Here is a 24,790-nt window from a genome sequence, read left to right as displayed (position 1 = left end):
TAAGATTTTAGAACTCTTAAATTCAGTTGCAATAATCATTTGTCACTTGGGCAACCCTTGTATACAAATTAGTGATGGCAAAAGATCATTAATTTCTGGATATCTGCATGATAATTTTTTAGAATGTTGTAAGCGAATATCAGAATATTAAAAACACGGCTTATTAGTCTTAATAGATTAAATTTCTGATGTTTGGTAGAGGAAAGCAACACAAAAAAATTCACAGTAAGAGATATTTTGTCTATTATATGTAGATATAATTTATTACTCAGTTTGTCATTCCATCTTAGATTTTATTGAATCTTGATCTCAATCAAAAACTGGATGTGTCAGAGTGACACAAATGTCTCCGCCTTAAAGGACCATAACTCTGCCAAGTTATCTGACCAGGCCTATCCAGGCATTCCTATGACATATTGATATCCAAATTTCAATTAAAAATGTCCATGTATGGCTAAGATAATGAGAGGAAATTGTGAATGTTTGAAATTTTTCAAAGTCCAAGTGGCTGAACTCTTGCAAAAATTATTTGACTGGAACCAAATTCTACGTACTTGATCTGCACACCTATATATATCCAACATTTCAATTTAAAAAATCCAAGACTATGACTGAGATATAAAAACTGTGAAATGTTTTTTAAAATAGTCCATGGGGCACAGCTCTGTCAAAAATGATCTGACTAGATCCATATAGCTCACCGACATAATGAAAATCGAGCTCACCGGAAAAAAAATCTTGCTCACCAGAATGAGAATGAAGCTAATTACACTGGAATAATGAAAATCAAGCTCGCCCCCCAAAAAAATTGAAAATCAAGCTCACCGAGAAAATGAAAATCAAGTTCACCAAAATAATGAAAATAGAGCTCAAAGAAATGAAAATTGAGCTCACTGAAAAAAAAAAATTCATTGACCAGAATAATGAAAATCTGGTTCACTGAAGGAATGAAAATCATCAAAAAGACAGTCAGCTATATTCTTAAACAAAATTGACTTTGATGAAAATTACCATGTGTGACTCCGATTAAGGAAGTAGAATTGAAATAGTTCAGCATATCCCTTAGGATAAAGTGAGTGAGCATGCATGGATAATGCAACCGGACAATAGGCAGACCCACTCATTCTACAACTGGACACTAAACTAACCCTTTAATTCTACAAATGAAGCTCTACATAAAAGCATTTCAAGTTCTTTATAAATACCAGACCAGCTAGCATTTATCTAATGAAAAGAAAACCAAACTTGAAAAAAATATTTTCATGTCCAAAAAATACATTTCATTATTACATTAGTTATAATTTACCAGAGCAGTATTCCAGTGCATCACATCTAACAAGTACTAAATTATGACAAATTAACACCTGTGTTATGTCTACTGTACATATCATTTTTCTTTAATTACAGCACTATATATCATCAGGCCAAGTCTTGTCAGTTTCCCCTGATTTTGGTGCACAACACAATCTACAAATCTGTAAATTTTAATTTCCATTTAATTTAAGAGATTGCATTAAATATACATTTAGTTTATCATGAATTCGGAGACCTACATTGTATATATTCTATTTAAATTTCTATTCACAATAGTGATCTTCACAAATGAACAACAAAATTTTATCTCCTTTGTCTAAAGTTACATCACCCTTTCACAATATTTGAATAAACATTCAATTCAAAGAAAAGCACAATGTCATACACAATGTGTAAACTTATTTAGCATTTCTCACAAATTCACTGTTAAATCTGAATTTTACACAAACTATGTAGAGAAAAGATTTAAATCCATAATCCCTGTCATGAATGCTGAGAAATATTGGTTCATTACAGAAGATGACTTACTTCTAAAGAATTTTAATCAGAGTATCATTGAGCCATTGCTTTGAAATTACATATGGTAGGAGGGTCTTCCAATGGACTGGGGAACAAAGCATTCACTTTGAAGTCTTATTTTATCAGCATTGTCTACCTGGTATTTCTTGTAATGGATCGATGATCATTCTTTCTCCTAGCTGAAGTTGTCACTTTCACATCACTGATACAACATGCCAAGGATTATTTTGAGAGAGAGAGAGAGAGAGAGAGAGAGAGAGAGAGAGAGCATATTTGAATGGATGTTCTTGCATACAGTAGAGCACACAGCTGTTGTAAAGATTTGCATGTTACATATATAATGCTCAAGTTTATACTAATATACAACTATTACTGATGTTGAGAGGGACAGAATAAATTAAGTTATACCCCTCAACCTCTCAGACTTCTTACTGTGTATCCAAACATTTACAGTATCAATTCGATCAAACATATGTATCCTGTCATCCAGATTTAATTGTCTATAAAACCAAATAGTGTTTGGATACATGAATTTTATAACTTAATGCAAGACTTCCGTACTCGGATGATAATCATTAAAAGGGCCAAAAATATTTTTGTCCATCTTTTCACAGAAACATACATGGCAGGATCCTACATCCCAAACACAATCCTCTATTCAGAAACCCCCTATAAATGAAAATGTAAATCACAAATATTTTAAGATTTTCCACACATAAAACATGTTTTCAACTATTTTTGATTAATATTTTCTATTCAAAAAGCTAGTTTAACTAAGGAAGTGGGCACTTCAGATTTATTGTTTCAAGTGCTTGTTGTAGCGTTTGATCAATTCAATGATGATAATTTCTAATATTATGAAGTTTTTGCAAGCGTTTCTTTATTTGGAAATGCATGGGGAAAAAACCCACATGAAATAAGTTTTGATAGTTTTCATATTTGGTTACTACATCTTTCTAATTCAGAACTTAAAATATTCACAGGAAGCAGTAGCATTGTCTGTAATAATAATAGTAGGGGTCTATATTGTGAAAAACATTTCACACGTGAAAATATTTTCATCTTTTCTCTTTTCACTACACTAGCCAACATAACCTATACAGGGTGTCAAACTTTTTATCTTAATTATCTACAGTTACATGTAAATCTATACAGGTATATACATGTATATATGTTTCTTATCTAGACTCAAATTAAATTTACACATGTATATGTTTTATAACTTATTATATCTAAAATTAAATTTATACATGTATATGTTTTATAATTCATATCTAAAATTAAATTTATACATGTATATGTTTTATAATTTATATCTTAAATTAAATTTATACATGTATATGTTTTGTAATTTATATCTAAAATCAAATTTATACATGTATATGTTTTAATGATTATGAGTACACTGATGCAATTGGGCGTCATCATTTTCATGAATTAAACGGAAGGATTAAATATATCATTACACACTTTACCACCACTTCATACCAGGCAATAACTATTGATATTACACAGTAACATTGAGGTTTTGAGTCTATATTCAGAACAAGGGGCGTTGTCTTGGAAAGTGGTCCATACAAAACATCGTACCAGTCTGTCCAAAGCACAAACTTACTTACTTTAGAGTACCTAAAAAAAATTCATGTGGTGCTTTAAAATCGGAAAAGGAACTCAAAAGCTTGAACACCCTCATATAAGGATAACTTCCAAGTGATTTACACTTTAACGAACTCCAACTTGCATAACTCGAGCAGTATCACGATATCTTGAATCATTGTCTTTATACTGCATCCAACATATCATTCTTTTTCAGAAAACAGAAACATCCTTCCTTTTTTATCATGTGTCATTTAATTAATGATTTAGTTGTTTTTCCCCCTACAATATTATTGTACCAACTGACAGAAGAAAGTTACATGGAGTCCAGTTTATTCCTATACAAATTGTAGTTGAATATTTTGTTTTAATTGTGTGACATTAATAAACTATACCTGAACACATAGAACGAGACTTCTTATATATGGCACTGTACAACTCTGTACAAAAGGAGATGAATAATTTGTATAAAAAAAAAAAAAAAAAAAAAAATATTTTGAAGTACAGCCACACAAACACACACTGACATCAAACGATCACTCTTGGTAATTGAAAAAGTGCACCAATTAAAAAACCAATTCCCTTTGAAATTCTGGAACATCAAAGAGCTTCGTTCAATTTCATGTAGATAAATCTTGTATGTAATCATTGACCATGAATCAAGTTCTCTTACAATATTTCAAATGTTTGGCGTAATAAAGCTATTATTACCAAATAAATGCGTCTTGTTAAACTTCACAAATATCCCTAATCTGTCGCAGTGACATTTTCAAACACCCATTATTTTCTGCATCTCAAAAAACACAGTAATCTTCACAAACCATGGAGCCGTTCCTTCCTTTGGCATGGAAAGATAAGTTAAGCTTCCCTAAATATTTAATACACTTCTTTTTTGACACATGCAAATTTTTCTTTTGCAAAATGAATTTTCTGCTTCAGTTAAATGTGGAATATCCTCCTAATTTTCCTTTTTCTTTACTTTTTTTTTTTTTTTTAAAAGTCATCAATAACCGCAGGAGTCATTACATAACCTGATTTTAATTACTTAAAGATAAAAATGACACAAGAAATTATTTCCCCTTGAATGTTGTGTTTCTGGCTAAACAAAGCCCTGGTGTGTACAGAGCTATCATTTACCCCCATGTTCATGATATTACACTGGCATGCCTGAATCACTGGAACTTACAATAGAAATCAAGGGTATCACATTCAACATAGACTTTAGAAAACATCAGTAAGGGAAGTTAAATATCACCAACTTAGATGGCAGATAATATTTAATAACTGCATGCGAAAGTTGTTGACAAACCCCAATATATTAGTTCGGGTGAGCTAAAATCCCAATGTGCCTAAAAATCCTATTATTGAGAAAATTTCAAATGAATTGTGGATGAGAAGAGATTCTAAATGTTGTCTTCAATACTATCAATCGCTAAAAAAATGGCCATAACAAGTTAAGATAAACAATATTTGAGTAACTAGGGTAGCAGAAAAAATGTGAACTGACGAGGACACGGCATCCAGGATAGTCCAGATGCCCTATCTGGATAGAGTCGGACTTAAAAAGAAGAACATGAAAGACGGGTCAACAACTTTAGCCTTGTCCAAACAATAACTCGATACCTATTTTATCACACAACTCATTCATGATTTTTAGACTGCATGCAAATTAGCACAAATTTCTATTCTGTAAACAAGGTTGTTTTTTCTCACTAAAGCATACAAATTGCCTCTCCAGTTACTGAAATGTATTCCCAGACTTCAAAGAGCTTGGCATTAAGTGGTCACTGGTAGATTTCCATTCATCTCAGATAGATCAAATGTATCAAAAGAAAGCTGTTAAAAATTACTTTTCTGCAAACAAGAAATACAGAAAATCTACATCTGTGCTCATGAGAAACTCTTGAAGTTTTATGCAATGTTCCAGCCCCAAAATCCATGGCTTTTCCTTGGGAGTCTTCTCACTTCTGACTGAGTCGCCTCATCAATTCACACAACCTGCCTCAGCTTGTCTTCAAACTATTATACTATTTCCAAAGATGACATCAGAAAATGCCAAGTACGAAAGTTCCAAGACCTGTATTTTTTTGAGGAAAATGAATACGACACTGGAAGATTTCATTCTATTGCATATCATTAGTTTTCTTTCTTTTCTTTTTTTTGGGAGATACATGTAGGAATGTCTGTGATCGTACACCAACAGCTTGCCTCAGTTTTAATACATAATAATGACACACAACACTAGGCATACCACTTCTTCATAAAAAATACATATCGTGGCACAATTAAACCTCCGCTACCGGTGGCTCAAAAAATCCAATAAATATCAATAATTGATTGAATAAGGAGTTGGTATTTGGTTTTTTCAAATACATGTACAACACGAAATATAAATGCTATCAGCTCTACTATGCCAATAAATTATCATTATTTCTCTTTATTCATAACCATAAAATCTGCAACCTTCAAATCATTATCCCCTCAGAAATGTACACTTTTTGACACACACACCTTCCAATATGTAACTTGGATTAAGGGAAAGGGGGATGTTGCCAGAAGCAATCTTTCTTCAAATTATTTCGTGTTTAGTAATGATGGAGTATAACAAGTGAAATTATACTGCTGCAACTTTTTAACACATCGCAAGCAAACTCTGAAAGTAACAGGCCCTTTCGCTGCAAACAATAATTTAATGTTATATTGTGTGACTCACTTCAAAGATAAATTGCCATATGTCAAAATCTGACATGACTCGTATGGTTGTAGAGAGATATTAGGTTTTTATCAATATTGAAATCACATCTGTATTCATTCTGGATTATGTTAAAGAAGCAAATAAATATGGATTATTGAAACCTTTTCATTACTAAATAAAATTGCTGATTATTTTACAAATTTTGCAAACAAAAGACAAGAGAGGTAGATATTTTTTTTCTTCTTAATATGACCTGTTCAACATAATGAAAAATTAACATTCTCTGAATTGCAAGAATAGCACACAAACATGAAAAACATTTTTGTAGCTTCCATTAATTTAATCATAATCAAATAGAGAGAAAACATTTTAATGCTCCACACAGAGATTTACATTCATTAACTAACTTCACACGATTTTCTCTTCTCTCCCATTTTCTCACAGCATTCCTTTCACATTTACAACTTATCATGGAAGAGGACAAAGTGAATTTGCTCCAAAAGACAATGACGAAACCTTTTGATCCACTCTGGCTAGCTCGAGATAAAAGACGGCATAGCTCTGTATCCACAATGTTCTGTCTTGTAATCTCAATTTAAATATCAATTCAGATGCCTAGTGGTTCAAACATTTTGGAAGCTTTTTTGGAAATAATCCACTTCTAATCCTCTATCCATAATTTTTAACAAACATACAATGAATTCGGCAGAATCTTTTACATACATCATTTGTAAAACTAAAATTTATTATACACGCAATACCTTGTAAGCATGCAGGAGTTTAATAATTTGAAGTAAGAATTTTATGACATTTATAAATCTTACTTCTATATATTTACTTTTTCTTTCCTATATATATATATATATATATATATATATATATATATATATATTTATTGTATGTGGGAGAATCATATCTTTTCGCAATTTAAATGATCAGAGGTGGAAATCCATTTGCCATAAATCATATGATAAAAGCAGACTTTCCCACAGATTTGTTGGTTTTTCATCAAAAATTTAATACTATTCATTCTGAGAATTGAAATGCGATTTATTAATCAATGCATCATGTAATATTAAATGCATTTTATGTAAATGGGAAAACCACAGCAAAACTTTAAATGCAATGTACACTGCATTCAAATTTTCATTTCCACCCCCCCCCCCTCCCCCCCCAAAGGACTGGATCTACAAAATTTTCAAAGAAGGTGAGGGTTGCGACCCAAGTTTGTACATTTTCCATCCCAATAGGAAGGCAATGAAGAGCCAAAATTGACAAGATAGAAAGAAGAGGAGATAGAGAGAAGTGGAGATAGAGAGAAGTGGAGGGTGGTGAGAGAGAATTGAAGGGTGGTGAGAAAAGTAGAAATGAAGAGGAATGGAGTTGGTGAGAGAAAAGTGGAGATGGTGAGAGAGAAGTGGAGATAGAGAGAAGTGGAGACAGTGAGAGAAGTGGAGATAGAGAGAAGTGGAGACAGTGAAAGAAGTGGAGACAGTGAGAGAAGTGGAAATACAGAGAAGTGGAGGTAGAGAGAAGTGGAAATACAGAGAAGTGGAGGTAGAGAGAAGTGGAAATACAGAGAAGTGGAGGTAGAGAGAAGTGGAAATACAGAGAAGTGGAGGTAGAGAGAAGTGGAAATACAGAGAAGTGGAGGTAGAGAGAAGTGGAAATACAGAGAAGTGGAGGTAGAGAGAAGTGGAGACAGTGAGAGAAGTGGGGATGGTGAGGGAAGGTGGGGGAGTGAAGTGAAGGGGAGAGAAGTAGAGAAGGAAAGAGAAATGGAGAAAGAAAGTGACAGACAGTGTAAGTGAGTGATAGTCACTGAGAATGTGAGCAAGATTAACCTTAACAGTCACCTAGTAATGACCTTGGTGTTCAGTTCACTATTAAAGTTTGAAGTGTCTATCTTGAATAGTTCTAATGTTATAAGCAAGGTTCAAGTTGCAGACAAAGAGACATACAGATAAAAAACCTTGTTTTGCTAGTAGTACTAAAATGACGCTCTGTCATTGGATAAAATGCATCATGTGATTGCCATCTAAATTTCTTCAGATGGCAACATGGTGTCTAGAATGTCTTTTTATATTGCATATCTATCTTATATATGTTTATTTACATGTTAAACAAATTGGTCCTCAACAAAACAAAACACTTATTAGGTTTGTTACAGAATGTCCATAGAAGGCTCTGCTTCGCTTACTTACTGACAAATTTCTCTAGACAGTCTGCAACAAACATTACAACCCCCTCTTTATTTTCAAACTCTGAAGTGAAAGTATAAACTTCAATATAATTTGAAACTAACAATTTTAAAAGATATGTGGCATTTTACTGCCTGGTACACTAAATCACAGGTAATCAAACTTATTAACTAAAAGGGTATGGCATGTTGTCACTGCTAAGGACTTTTGGTAATGAAAGCATCAGACTATCCAAAACAAACTGAAATTCCAAGAGTATCTCTGTACAAAAAGCATACATGTTGATTTAACATTATATGTAATTCAATATTAAAAGACTAACATATTGACCTGTTCCATTACATCCTAATTTTGACTCTTTGACAGCAACCCACAGGATCTTTTTTTCATTTTACTCTGCAAAGTGTAAATGGGGGGGGTGGGGGGGTGTATCATGCCAGTTATTGACGCTGATGATTTCACCTCAAATGCAATTAGCTGAAATTATATTTTATACTAAAAGCATACCTAAACAAAAGTTTTACATCTTATTCATAATTGGTAACCAATACATGCATGCTATTTTTGGTAACATTTATATGTATATGCACTTTTGTAAATTTCCCTTAAATTAAGCCAATGGACAATTTAAACAGCTATTACAAACCTATATAATACACTAACAAGTGATATTACATGTAAACTAGGCATCCAATGGGAGAAAATTTGGTTGTTTTCTATAAGTATCATAAAACACTCAAGAAATACAAGTATGACAATACCCGTTGTCAGTGACAAGAATTTCAGTATAGTTGTATTGGATGGTAAAATGTATAAATTGATCAATAATGTCAAAACTGAATTGTGTTTACATATCAACTAGTAAGACTAAGCGATTAAAGTAAAAAGGAAGTCCTGAATAGATAGTCTTTTCCTAAATACATTCAACCTTATTTATCCCACTGAAAACAACTACAATATTATTCAAATTCTCGAACTTCCACATGAATTTTCGATTTTCCCCATCACTAAGGAAGCTGATATTATACCTACATTTGTGACTTAGCAACATCTATTCTACCTAGTTAATAAGGAAAATAAAGTAGACTTATCTAGAAATGGCTATTTATATTCTGAACAATGAGGTTTACGAATTAACAGTGTCCTTTGTAAAATCGAAAGTAGATGATGACTTGTTGAGTCACCCTAATACAGCTTATTTCTTTGGATGAACTTATCAGCAAGTACATGCACCTAGATCTATTATGAAAAGATACTCGAGAGTGTTAAAGAAAATTCACAAGGTAATAGACTGTATGTGGTGCTATTCTCAATACAGAAGATCACACACTCACAGAGACACACAGACACACACAGGATTTTTAATTTTGACTTCTAAGAGTTTAATATCCCTGACATACATTCAGTGTATAAATAAAGCTCAGCACACTAGGATAAACGAATCAACATGACAGGTTAAATGCTTTATGCTTTATGTTTTTCAATACAAAATAATTCTACGTGTCCCTTTCCTGCATCTCATCATACAAGTCTTCCCCTACAGAGCACTGAACCATTAAACATAATTCAGATTTACAATTATTAAACATATACAAAATTTCCACTTCATGTCATATTCCAAACAAGAAAGAATGAATATCTACTTTCGCTTTTGAATTTTTGAACACAGAATTTTAAAGCAATAGAAAATACCTAAATTTCTGGGCCATAAATAGATGTTAATGCAACTAGTCTTTTATTCAGTATAATTACAGTATTACTGACAAACAAACAGTCAGTAGCCATCACTTTGTTGCTAAACATCTACGAGTGAAAATTCATAACAGTGGGACATTTAATCGGTTAGAAATCATTGGATATTCAAAAAAAAAAAAGAGAATTGCTTTTGGGTGGTAAAAATTACGGTTTGTTGGGTACATGTAAACATAAATCTTTTCTTGCCTTACGTGAGACTTGTCTGCAATCTGAAGAAGATTTACAATTGTAAAAAAAAAATACTATTTTACTTGTTTATACTCAGCACTGCAAGTCAAAAGAGACTCACCAAGTGCACCGTGTTCAGAGCAATTAACAAGGAAACACCAACTCAACAACGAAAAAAAGAGGGGTAAAGCATTCTAATGGGGTCATATTTGAGTATGTGGGCAAATGCAATCGTAGCAGCCCCTTGCAGATTTTGGCATTGTTACTTTGATATGTTGATACATAAATATAAAGTTTCAATATATCGGAGTCCTTAATTAATTATAATCAGCGATACAATAACATTAAATCCATCAAAGACAGCTCAGCGTAAAATTCTGAATTCAAGCAATCACATTTAGCGAAGTGATAAAAAGAACGAGTTTGCGAAACTTACATACAGGTTTGTCAGTTTAAATGTCAAGTAAACTTTCAATTGACCTTGATCATGTCAGCATGCATTCTACAGTTTATATTATTACCTAATCTACTACATAAATTGATAATACATATTTTTTCTGTTTTCTAACATCAATCAGCAGAGAAAGGTACACAAAATGAGCAGGAGTGAAACAGTTTATCACGTGGCCTACTAGTATAGCTATTATCCAATCATGTGATGAACTGTTTCCTAGTCAGGTGAGATACTATTGACAGATTAGCTGATTAGGTAATAAAACAATTCATTCCTACTAGGGAAACAGTCAAAACTACTGCCCCTTGGTAGTGGGGAAGACCTGGGAAACTGTTGCCCTCGGCCTATAGCCTCTGACAACAGTTTCCGGGATCTTCGCCACTACCTCATGACAATAGTTTTGAATGTTTCCTGACATGAAATAACTGTATATTGTTTTATATGACCTAAATACCAAAGAGTGTCTGTTGTACAACCCCACTTCTGCAAAGCTTTCGTGGGACTGATCAAAGAATATTAAGACACCCTATTCTTCCTTGTACAAATTTTATCAAAAGTATATTCAACTACCAATATCTATAACATGTAAATCACTTCTGTTTATGTTACAAATGTTTTAACAATGACCTTCAACACTCATCATTTCTGTACTGTATAGTATACATAATTGTCAGATATTCTACAACCAAAAAACAGTAACATACAAGTCTTGATATAAACAAATGGGTCATAATTTTATCCCTAGGGCTAATTCTGTATAACATTAATGTTGCCTAGAGGTGTACTTTTAATTAAATTAATACAATTTCATCAAGTTCGAGATTCAACAAACTTTTCATCAAATTTTGAATTGAAAAATATTTCAAAAGGAATACGACACAAATTACTCGAGTGAGTGAAATTAACGATTGAAGTATTGTAGACTTTATAGCAAAGATTTCTCCTAAAACCAAAATTAGAGTATGTAATTATTGCAATCATGTAATCATGTTTAAGGACCATATTCAGCAGTCATATATAATAGGGATAAAATGATTGAGGAAGCCTACCACTTCTGACTTTGTCGAGACATTTGCTCAACTTTCATTTACTTGGGAGCAATCTTAGATGAAATTGGTCCATTAACAATTCTAAATGCTGTTGACAAAAGCGATTTTCCATACATATGGTCCATCGGTCCACCGTCATTTTCACACTCTGCATTAAGACAAACGTTTACTTCAAATTCTGTATTTCCTTGTATCTGCAGATGACAGACAGCCTTAATTACTTCACACCTTTACAAAGTGTAAAAATTTATTGCATATGACATTTTTGCCTACCTCTAGCACTATTTCATGTACAATATTAAAACAATTTATGTACATGCAAATTGCATCTTTCTATGAAATATGAATTCACAAAAGTATATTTAGTAATCCACAAAGTTAAGGAGGAATAATACACCAAGATAACGACGAAACTTGAAATGAAAATATAAATATCACCAATTATACTAATTCTTGTATATATTCCATTTCAATCTAATATTGCCTAGCTGGGTAGCTCAGTAGTTACCATGTCAGACTGCTGACCTGAAGTGACTTTGCGTCAAGCAGTGGGTTTCACTTTTTTCAGATATATATACTATGTACTAGTGGGTTTTTCCCCCAATTACTTTGTACTAAAACTGTGTTTCTTAAAGGACATGCGACACAAAACTATTTTGTTATCCAAACATTTTCTTTGATAAAAATAAACTAATTTAAGGTAAAATTTTAAACTTTTCAATTTCAAAATATTATAAATATCCATATCAGATTTCTCTAGTGTGTTATTCCCCCTTAAAGTAGAAATTACAATATAGTTTTGTGAAATTTCACGTACAATTCACTTATATTCTATCTCATTTGTACAAAAAATCTTGGGGTATGTTACCATGTCGGTTCTAGAGTTAGCATAATTTGAAAGAACTATGTTGGCTGTTGTAAGTAAAAACGCACGTCCAGCTCTAATGGGAATTACCATAATAAAAATGGAGAGAAAACTCACTGGAACAATCAGGTATTGAACTTGGTACCTTTACAATACAAGCTAGGTGATCTAACCACTGAACAACCCTTGCCGATAATAAAAGATATGGTAATATTACTACAATATAAAATTTCAACCTATTTTGGATATCGAGGAGATGAAAACTAATTTTAGAGAAAATGTCAGAACCGTTGCATATGTCCTTAATAACCTACAAACCATTAGGAATATTCATTCTCACAAACACATCTCTGAGGAGTATCAACGATTCATATTCTTATAAAAATGCAAGAGGCCCATGTGTCAAAATAAACACCTGAGTCACCTTGTTCATAAAAAATTTACTGGAACACTTATAATGTTTCAATAGTACACCAAGACCTGCTTTTGGACCACTACATGCATCAGGGTCCTTGCTTTAATATCATCTTTTAATACAAACTGTTATGATCATATTTAATTGAAGATTGTAGTCTAAGAAGACTTTAGATCTCTACTGGTCCCAATATGACAACTCTAGCCTAGGGCATCATATTCAGTCTTTACCAAAACCCACAGGTTCAAGGCCAGAAAAATAAGTTGAGGGTCAGTACATAATAAAATATAAGTTCAATGGGCCTATTGACTTTTCATCTCAAAATATTTTTTTTAATAACATGCACTAGGTGACTAGCTTCTGTTTAAAACATTGAAAAAAGCCCCGAGAAGTTAAGATTAACAAACAACTTGTACATAGAGCTTTTCTACTAGCTGTTCTACTATGAAGAATTAATTAGCGAATAACCTACTTTAATATGTTAGTAAAAAATGGGGGGTGCATTTAGAGGTCAGCATTCTTCGAGTGGAGAGCTAACTGTCACATGATGAATCATTCTGTGAATCTGAGACCCGAGTCTAAATCAGATTCAGAAAACAAAGACTAAGAGAAAATGATCTTTATTAAGAGAATATGAAAACAATTGATTAATATTAATAAAAGCAGAAAGTTAAATATGATATTGAGCTTAACCATTATTGATTAAGGTATACTTGTTCTGGTATTTTCATTCAAATATACAGAAAATAAGGGGCCTCCTAATTTTCCATGGGGCCTCTAGTTTACATTGATTGGCAGGTTCGATATATTAAAAAAAAAATCCGGTAAAGATGGCATATTTCAGTTTAAGAAATATTTCTTTGTCATTATGTAAATAAAGTAATGCAAGAATGTATATATCTTTAAATCCCTTCTGCGGACCTTAGCTCTGTCTCCAAGGTCATTGAATAAAATAATTGAATCTTCACTTCATAAGGACACTTCCATATAAATAAAACTTAACCATGTTAACTATATCATCCTTGTGATTCTTGTTTATTTCACATCCCGTAAAGAATTGTTCAATCATATTGAGACGTCACCAGTTGTAGTACCCTGGACTGTAGCAGTGGGGGTTCTTTAGCGTGCCAATGCCTCTGGTTTTTCAGATCATATCCGAAAGACCCATGGTTCTCACTTCTAAATGCTGAGCGTCTGGCGAAGGAGTAATAACTACCTAAGTATGTCTTATGTTTGACGCCGCCATGGCACGAGCGAGCGGGGTTTTGAACGCATGACCTCCCAGTTACAAAGCGAACGCTCTACAACTGAGCTACCGCGACTGGCCAAAAGTCATATATACAAGTACAATATCAAAGCTCTATTGCGACTGTCCCAAGGGTCAGGGTTAGAAATAACCCACTTGAATTTGTACTACAAGAGGAATAAATGTCTGCAAACCATATAAGCAGAATTTTTAGCATGGATTGAATTTTGGCATTATTTGCAAGAGATCGCTAACTGTAAACTTGAATATAGCTAACTGTAAACAATTTATTCCATATTGGAGGTAATAGTTATCTTTCCTGGAATTATAGAGTCGCTAAAGTTAGCTCTTGCTAAATATATATATATACATTTTAATGGTGAAATCGCTAAATTTGTCTCTCGCTAAAAATTCCCCTTTTACAGTATTAATTTGGCAAATTGTACCCTTGTTGATTTTAAGACTTTCAATGATTCTTCCTATATATTTCTATGTAAAATGTGGTCCCCTCTTGGCATTGAGGTTTATGAGGATGCTTGCATTTTTGACAAATTGTAGCCTTTATGTTTTAAAGACTTCTATAATGAATTTTCCAATATACATTGTGGTCCCCTCCTGGCATTGGGGTTTTATGGGTTTTAAAAATGAACTCGAATCTCCATCATATATTAAGATAGCTTTCATATAAGTCTTAGCTTTCTGGGTCAGTAGTTCTTTAAACACCTCATACCTATTTTTACTACTGGTATTTCTTAATCATCTCCCACTGGAAGTGGGTGTGGTTCTTCATTTGAAATTTGAAACCCCTTCCCTCAAAGGATGCCTTGTCATCTCTGGTTGAAATTGGTCCACTGGTTCTAAAGAAGTCTAACCTTTGAAAAATTGAGCTAAAGGTTTTTCCTTTTTCTTTTCATCAAACGTTCAAAAACTGAGAGGTTGTGAGTTCGAGCCCCGCTCCTACCATGGCTGTGACAAACCTATGACATAAACATTGGTAGTGATTGCTCTTTCGTCAAGCACTTGGCATTTAGAAATGGAAAATCTCAGTTTTTTCAGATATTACCTTAAAACAGGAGATTCAAGGTCACAACAGGCGTTGGCACATGAAAGAACCCTCACTGCTACGGCCCTGAGGCAGAGCGCTAAGCATAGGTCTAAATTTGTAGTACTTCACCTACAGCTAGTGACATCTCAATACGAGTGAAAATTTCTCGACTGGACATAAAACAAATGAACAAAAAATCTTGAAGTCATTTCATTCATCATTCTTGAGAGAACACAATTTTTGTTGCCAGACTCCAACATGAGGAAAGAAAAACAAGCTAAAAACAATGAGATTAACTCTAATGATGTACTGGAATACAACAGAACAGTTAAAAAAAAACAAGCATGACCTTCATTTTTGTTTCTTTGTGGTTGCCCCCCCCCCCCCCAAGTTTTTTTTTTTTGGAGGGATAGGTTGGGGGATGGAGATAAAAGGACCATATACATATGTTTCTGATAATGAATGGTTCACATTACACATTCTGACTGTCCACATATTACATGGCACACAAAGTTATTCTACCACTGTCTGCAGCCTTATATGGAGAACTTCTCATCTTTTGAGGTTTCCACGTGCAAAGCATTCATCCAACAATGGAAACGATATCACGTGATTCACATCAAGCAATTTTCATTACACATCCCAACCCTTTCTTCACCATGAACTTCTTAAGGTCATAATCACATGTTAGGACCACGATCTATAATCAAATTCCATCAGCTAAGCTATATACTACAAGTAATCATTAGGAGTCAGTGTATCATTCCCCGAGTCTTCCTAAAAAATTACTTTGCGTGCAAGTTCCATATATCAGTGTTGGGTCCCTATGACAATCACACCCTGAATTTGCCTGATGAAGATAACCATCTTCAAATCTCAAACAGTAAGGGAGGTAGAAATTTGAAGTATTATTTGGTCTCCATTACTAAACATCCAAGAAGGAAATGGAGAATAGAGAGCATTGCAAAACAGGAACTGACAGAAATGAAAAAAGAAAAGGGAAGAAAAGTCTTAAATAAACGATTTCATTTGTACTTGTGTGTACATTTCTGTTCCTGAAATGAAAATGGAGGGCTCTGATGACCTGTTTCAACAGACTCCGAACCTGTAAATACCTTGTAATAAGATCTTTCTGTGAGTGAAACCTTCACTAAATGAAACAAGATAAACCTTAATTTGTAACGCAGCCTTGTTAGAAAACTAGGTGAAACATTACAAAATTGAAAGGGTAAGTTAGTGAAGCTCAAAACATTCTTTGTAAACTGATGAGCTACCGGCAACAGGAAGAGATTTTTTTTATATGCAGCATTAAGACAAAGTGTAACTGTTATATTTAATATCAAAAAACAAACTGTATTTTCAAATATCTTTGAACAAAGTCTTTATTCCATGCCAATCCAAAACCTACTGAAAAAAAAATCAACTTGAAAAGTGTTCCAATAGTCTCAATTTGGGTTAATATTAGGGAGAAAATATTCACAATGAATAAGTGGTGCACTAATTCACAAAGGAATTTGTTTTAAATATCAACAGCATTCTAATTCTGTTTATAAGTTCTTCAAGCAAATAAAACAGAAAAATGTGTATTATTTGAATAGTATGATTGATTTTTTTTTTTTTATCAATGGCATACCTATTTCATTCTGGTAATACAAAATTTACTGACTAAATATTTCACACATGTTTTATTTCAAATTTTTTTAATGGCTATTTTTTTTAAACGAAAAAAAATTGCCATTTAATTTTAATGTCTTACAAAGTAATTATTACGAAGAATCTGAAATCAGATGATTCATCTTGCTGGAAAATTTGTCATGTTACAAGCCCTTACCCTCTGTTCTAGGCCATGTGTGAAACTCGTCACCAGGATTTCAATTAGAATATACAGCTTTATGCCAATGATATTTAGAATGATTTTGTCAAGATTTATGATTCTACAGGTGTCTAATTATAATTTCCATTTTTCTTACAGGTAGGATTGTCATTTGTAGCTCCTAAAAAATTTCTGTCAATCTTTTATGCTGTTATTTTATGATGTTATCTTTCATAATAATATCACCCCATTTTCCCCTTTTCATAATGAGATGCAGTCTTGACAATTCCTGCAACAGGTCCTGATCGTCTTCTATTGTTATGATTAATCCCTGGGTTTTTTCATACTTTTTAAAATGAAATTTTCTCTAGACATTCCGTGAAGGTTTTTAATTGCAAACTGAGCTATGTATGTACTTGCTGAGAGTGACAAAACAAACCTGCTGTATCTTTCTCCCATATACCCAAACAAAAACAATTCAGATCATGTATGTAATTAATCCTTCCAATAAAGACAAGAGAGAGAGAGAGAGAGAGAGAGAGAGAGAGAGAGAGAGAGAGAGAGAGAGAGAGAGAGGAAGAAAAACACAAGATGTGATGTCCAAGAGATTTGTTCTACCATGTGGAACTAATTTACCAGCAACTGAATAAACATACTTTGATAAAGTCCAGACAGGAGGACATATCATATTCGTGTGTTTAAACACACACCAAAAAATATACATCAAACACCAAAATAGTAATTTTTACATTGCTTGACACCTTCTAATTAATTAAAATGACTAATTGTTCCCAACCCTATGGGCTTTTTTCTACTTTTCTTTTCACTTTGTGATGAAAACAGTTTTGTGTGAAAAATAAACTTTCAGGCTCATTTCCAATAATCTTGGTTCCTGATTTATGGGTATCCTGTCTTTGTTCCATATTCAGGTTTATTTTCTGTATATTATTGATTCAAGGATTTTATTAAGCTTCCCCTGCATTTTTCCCCAGTAATAGCCTTGCAATATGATTCAGTTTGCTGGAGAACTTCCCTCTGAACATTTTCCCTAAGGCATAAATTATTTTCCAATTCCATTTTCTGTGTTCTTTGCATTATCATCTCTGATAGTTTGGATGGCTATAATACATTTTGGTAATTAACTATTGTCAATTAAAAATATTGTTATAAAAGCTGTTGTATTACATTTAAACTTGGTGATTGAACCTTTGCTACTTCCACTTTGTTGTCTGTAGTGGTCAATGTGCCTCAATTAGCCAGACCAAAGGTCATTTCTCATTGGTCAGTTTGCCCATTTCAAACTTAAGAACCAAAACTTTCATACACATACTCAAATCAAAATAAATATCTGCATTCTTCAATTTCATATAAACTTGCATTAAAACGATTTATTGAGTGGTGTCAAGTTATGCAAATTCATTTCACCGTGAAATATATTAAAGAGCTGTGTATATTACAACAAAAGAAATGTCGAACAAAAGGTGAGAATGTTGTAGGCCTGGGCTTACATTGTAAATATCCCTTCTGTTGTGAGTTTGTACACTAAAAAGGTATATACCACACTGAAAGAGCACTTGCAGCGCCTGTTTAAAATTCTAAACGATTATATTTCGGCGACTAACGCGCCGCGGTCAAGCGCTTTTGAAAATGGACAGCGCTCTCGACACAAATAAAAACCTACCGTCATCTCTCGGTCCATCAGATTTTTCATTCCCACTATAAGACCCTCCTAATCCATTTGTTTTCCCCTGAAAATATATAAACAATGCATTTTGCAGCCCTTCCAAGCCGATTCGAAGCAAATTCCATCTTGAAAACGCACTATAAATAAATTCCCTTTGATGTTGAAAGGCGAACAAATATCAAAGGATAGGTTACCTCTTCCGTTTCGGTCACCAATCCAAGTTTATCCTCGGACAAATTTTCAGACGATCGCTGCTCTTCATCGCCTTCATCTTTGTAAACTTTCACTTCATCGTTTGAAAAGAAGTCCTCGGAGCCGCTTGAATTGACATGCGGCATTGTCATTAAATTAAAAACAATCCAAAATCGGGGGTTTAGAGGCACAGTTCATAACACGTTTTGATTCCGCCATGAATATAGTCTGTAAAGATATTTCTTATGGGAAGCGCCCAATTGGCAGTCAGCACTTATAACTCCGACCAATCAGAATAGAGCTTACAACCTCAGTTCGGAATTGACTAGGTTCACCTTAGGGCACCTGTTTTTAATTAATGCACTTTAATTCGATTTATTTTCTAAGATAAACAGCAAGGACAGGCATTGTCTAGGTTTACTTACTCTCCAAAATATTCATCATTTACAAATAAAATAATATTACCATCCTGTAGAAACGCGCGCGAGTGAAATCCGTTGTTTGTAATCTCTATTTACATTCCATTGACTGGGGAAAATATCACAGGACTAAACCCTTAGGAACCCCGCCTTTGATGTTAAAAAACAACATCTGAAGGAGTTAAATGCGTGCAGTTGAACGGTAGAGAGGATGTGGTCGTATTACTTTTTTCGTAATTTGATAAAGATAAAAAAAATATTGTTTAATTTTTACATAGTTTAGTTCTTTCAACAATAAAGAAAGATGTGTCTTAACAATGTAAGGGAGAAAAAAAAGGGGGGGATGCAATACACAGTATGTTAATCGATTTTTTTAAAACAATAACAGTGAATATTGAATCTGTTTGCATTAATTATGATGAAATTCATTTATTAACGAATTTCTGTACTCTTCTTCGCTTAATTTTATAGAATGAAATGAGAAATCTCAAGAGTTTGAATGTGTAGTCAAAATTGCTTTTGATCTTTTTCCTATCATCAAAAAAAATCTAAGCGATGCGAAATTCAACACCAAACAAGGGGTTAATTATCGGTCGGCACGACTCTGGTCGAAAACATATTTAATCTTTTTCACTCATTTAACTATTGACATAATTTCCCGGCATAAACAGCAGAGAGAGAGAGAGCGAGAGAGAGAAAAACAAAATAGCAATTTTCACTATCTACGCCGAACTCTGTTTTAGCAGATATATAATATAGGAAAGTGCATTTCAAGCCAGTGTATTCCAGGTGGATTTCAATCTTCTTTGAACTATGTCGGCAAGCCTTTGTGTTAATGCATACAGGTAGACCTGAGTGACTCTTTGATATTCGCATTGTTTACACTCTATTTCCTTTGTGTATTACTCCTCAAGGGATTGCGACCTCACATTTACCGAGGTCTCACCACCTCGGGTCTACCTTGGACAGGAAACCATTATCTGACAATAAATATTTGTAGATTATCTTATTTTCTTCTATGTGGTCCTTTTATCGTGAAATTTTTGCAAATTAAGCGAGTCTATTTTCTATTTGCTTTTTATAAACCCGATGATTGAAACACATGTATAGAGTATAGATAACCATATACCTAGTATCAGTATACCAGCGATAAAGCAATGATAGCAATAGTGACATAGTTCATAATACACAATTATTGTATTACATTCTTAATTGTCTATAAACACAAACCTGCTAAAGATATGGTATAAATTCTAAATTATTTGAAATACATACCAGGCTATTTTTACAATCTATAGTATATCTTCATTGTATGAAATAGACAATTAGCTGACGAATAAATAATTCTAAAATTGTGTCCCTAAACAAAAATTATTGCAACCCCCCCCCCCCCCCCCCACACACAACTCAATTTTAATTCTATTTGAATTTTGGAAAATCATTTTCTATGTCCAAAAATGTCAGATTTTTAGCATGAAATACAGGTACACGGGGGTAGTGATCTTAGTATGTTTTTAATGACGTCTTTAGGCATCTATGCTGTTGTTTATAGGACAATAATTATATCAATCATACCTATAACATCGGTCGCACGCTTCTCATAATTTACACGGCAATGCACGACACATTACGATATATCGCTATTCCACAAATCATATGGAATACATAATTATAATCAATTATTATTGCACATGCATAATGACACATTAAGCGACTGCAGTGTTTGGGATCGGCAGATTTTATATCATAGTTTGATCTTGCTGACGTATACGCTTAATTGTTTTTCCCGTAAGTAAGACACATGGACAAACCAATTAAATATTTAAACCTTTTTCGTAAATCACCACGCAAAATAATCCATAAAAGTACGTTTCTGGTATTTATTTTATCATGAATTTCTTTTTAGTCTTGTGTCTTATGCTGTACCCTTTTCGTCACACTAATCCTGCTAATGACCATATTGCTATCACGTGAGCAAAAAATATTCGTGTTTCAATTAGTCATTAGATATAAAGAATATATAAACATATATCCCCCCAAAAAAATCTCATTTCAATTCGTATATCATAACGATCATTTATAAATTATCATAATTCGCTCCGGCGCGGTAGAAAGAAAAGCAGGAAGGTAAATAGGTGTGTATTTTATTACTTTGGATTAATTTTGATTTATAAATACCATTCTGTGTTGGAGGATTAAATTAAAATGACACGCGTTTAAAAGTCCACGACGACCTCGATGCGACTAATTCTAGGGTCACGTGCATGATTAACCGCGGGACATAGTAAATAAGTGAAAACTGACCGACAAGTAAACAACCAGCATAAATAAAAGTTACGTTTTCAACACTTGTTTTGTGTCGCCTGAAGACCAAAACGCTTCAGAATTCGGACATTATTCCGCGCGAAATCTCGGTCCTTTTCAGAAAATCGCCTTAGGTCTACGACAATAACTCCCTTCTTTTTCTGCTTCTTTGGGTTTGAATGCCCCAATCGTTTAGGATAGAGAGTATATGTTTGTTAAAATGACTGGATTCCCTGTAAAAGTTCAACAATTTAATATTTGCTTTAAATGTTATTTCGAAATCAACCATAGTATAATAAAACCTTACTTCTATTACCGAAAGAAAAGAAAAAATGAAGAAGAAAAAAAATCATTAATTTCGACAATAAGAATACACCAGTAAAAGAACAATATTTAATTTTGTGGATTGTTTCGTTGTTGCTTTATTTTTTTTAATTATTTTTTATTTTTTCATTTATTTTATGATTTTTTTGTGTGCGTATTTCCGTTGTTTTTTTGGATTGTTTTTTTTTTTTTTTTTTTTGTTGTTGATTGTTTTGTGTTTTGTTTTGTCTTTTTGAGTTTGTTTTTTCTTACGCTTGTGTGTGTTATGTGCGTGTTTTATTATTATCCTTATTTTGGGGTTAGTTTTTGTTGTTGTTGATTTTTTCTGCCGTTATGGTGCAGTTGTGCGTGTGTTTTATTTGCTTTATACAGGTGCGTGTTATCTGCTCATGTTGTAGATATGTTCCCACTTATCCACAGGCACATACTCACCATCTGTTTTTTACGTCCTATCATTTGAAAATTGTGATAATAATGGTTTTAAAATTGGACACCGCTAAGGGGCACACATTTAATTCTTGGGTACAATCGAAAAATTATACTCAATATCAAACTACCAAATCAAATAATACGAATCTGGAAGCTTGGTGACAAAATCATTATGATTGTTAATTGTTCGCTTAATTAAATCGAGTTTTGTCCGTGTTGCTGTCGTTACACGATACCAAGACGTTGAGACCATGCAGATGATGGTGGACTCGATAAATCGCGTCCCGTCAATTTGGCACCTTCAAATTACTAAATCAAACGATGCCCTTAATAAAATACAAAGTTAAAAGAAACACAAAACACAAATCAAAAGAAATGTTGGCTACAGAGCTCTTGATTTTGCATATGCTTTTATTAATGATAACGTCTAACGACTTCTTATCATGAGAGATTTGAGTCTTGTTTTGATCTTTTTTCACCGAGATTTTAACATACATGTAACTTTCCGGATGTATAGCTATATAGCATAGATGCTCAGAGAGAGAGAGAGAGAGAGAGAGAGAGAGAGAGAGAGAAAGAGAGAGGATATTCAGAAATTTTAATGAATTTACGTCATTCAGTCTTTTTGCTATTCTTCCGTCTCTTTGATACGAGTACCAACCAAAATATTTCTCTTAATGTAATTAAGGATTAGCACCCCTTTCTCTTGTAATTAACTCCTCAAAGAATATACCTCTGATAGAATCTGCAACATCATTGCCAAGACACTGTTAAATGGTCTACAATCAAAGGCTCTGAATGCTGTCTTTTATGTAATATGTTAAACATTATGAAAAATTATATATTCACTTCCTTGAAAGAAAGAAAGGTACCAGAATGGCACATGCACACATAAAGAGATAGGGGTGTTCAATATTTTTCAGATATAGAGAGAGAGAAAATGTTATAATTTTCAAGTTAGGCTGATTTAACTACACACGAATATTGCATTTCTCTTCATTCTAGAATCGTCTTCGCGCGATTTTTTTCCGACTGAAGGAGTAGGCGACACCAGCAGTTAGGACGAAGAAGAAAAAAATGTTGCATTATTTAAAATCCCTTTTTGTTTTTGGAAGGTGGGTGATGTATATTTCTTCGAATCATGTATACCGGAGATAAAATTGGTGAATTGTAGAGTGTGGTAGATTGTTTCAGTACGCGTTTTTTAAATAGTTACTTTGCACATGCACACAGGGGGAATGAGAAAGAGAGAGGAGGAGAGAAGGGGGGGGGGGAGAGATTTACTACTTCTGAACCACGCGAGGTTGAACTCACGACTCGCGTACCCCCTCCCCCAACCTGCGATTTATTTACAGAGTACATTGTAAATGCAAAACAGTTATGAAGACATACAAATTACCTATATGTCATCGTGTAACATAATTATTTTCACATGCAAATTAACTTTATATCCGATAGGGTAAGAATTGACAAAAATCGCGTGTACCCACATGTGACATGCGGCAACATGCGAAATGCAAGTAACTTATATCGACAAAGTTATTTCTGTAGCCATGCAACTTATCTAAGTAAGCTGACGCGCAAAAATATTCTTTGATGCAAGCATAAATAACTTACATGTCGACATAAATACTTACGTGATAACAAAATAACTTGCGTGACAACAAAATAAACTTGCGTAACAACAAAATAAACTTGTGTAACAACAAAGTAACTTGCGTAACAACAAAGTAACTTGTGTGGCAACAAAATCACTTGCGTGACAACAGAATCACTTGCGTGGCAACATGAATAATAAAGACTTCGCATGCGGCATGTCACACCTAGGCTAGGCGATATTGAATATTCTATCGAATTTTTTGTGAATTCTTAACCGATCACATTCAGCTCGCACGTGAACATAATGTAAAGTGTAGACATAGGTTAGTTGCATGTCGACATACTTTGTAGAAGAGTTACTCGCATGGAGGGTAGGGGTGGGTGGGTGGGTGGGGGTGTATGCCACCATACAAACCTTTTGGAATCGTTCGACTGTTCGACCATCTTGGCAAATTAAAGATAAATGCTTTCGACGAAGATGGAGTTCTCCCCAAGTTATCATTGAGAAAGTTAAATCGTTGATGAGATACAAAGATATTCAGCTACGTGTATCGACACTTGTATAAAGTTTATATATTTTAATTTTGAACTAATTTTCTTCCGAATTTTCAGCTGACATTAACAACTGGTAAGGCAGTAGAAATCTTCCTTATGTTCTCGTCATTTAGCATCTGAATACTTACTTATATGTAAGCACTTGCATT

The 24,790-nt window shown here is 33.5% G+C and overlaps 1 protein-coding gene across 13 annotated transcripts in view; it reads right to left on the bottom strand.

The window, feature by feature from the left end:
• Positions 1 to 20,410, bottom strand: part of LOC125668449 (lymphoid enhancer-binding factor 1-like) — a 60,779-nt gene extending 40,369 nt beyond the window's left edge. For 7 of the 13 annotated variants that reach the window (XM_056162173.1, XM_056162164.1, XM_056162174.1 and 4 more), the window contains exons 1-2: positions 19,014 to 19,251; positions 18,817 to 18,883 (exon numbers count right to left, since the gene is read on the bottom strand). In XM_056162173.1, the coding sequence (XP_056018148.1) occupies positions 18,817 to 18,883; positions 19,014 to 19,163 (217 nt within the window). In that variant the 5' untranslated portion in view covers positions 19,164 to 19,251. Of the gene's footprint in view, positions 1 to 18,816; positions 18,884 to 19,013 lie in introns of all 13 variants that reach the window. The other 6 variants (XM_056162176.1, XM_048902627.2, XM_048902628.2 and 3 more) reach the window with 4 other exon arrangements.
• Between the last annotated feature and the right edge of the window lie 4,380 nt (positions 20,411 to 24,790).

Source organism: Ostrea edulis, chromosome 4 (assembly GCF_947568905.1).
Source record: "Ostrea edulis chromosome 4, xbOstEdul1.1, whole genome shotgun sequence".
Classification (NCBI taxonomy): Eukaryota; Metazoa; Mollusca; class Bivalvia; order Ostreida; family Ostreidae; genus Ostrea; species Ostrea edulis.
Note: the sequence above shows the minus strand (reverse complement) of the source record. Positions and strands in the feature narration are given on the sequence as shown.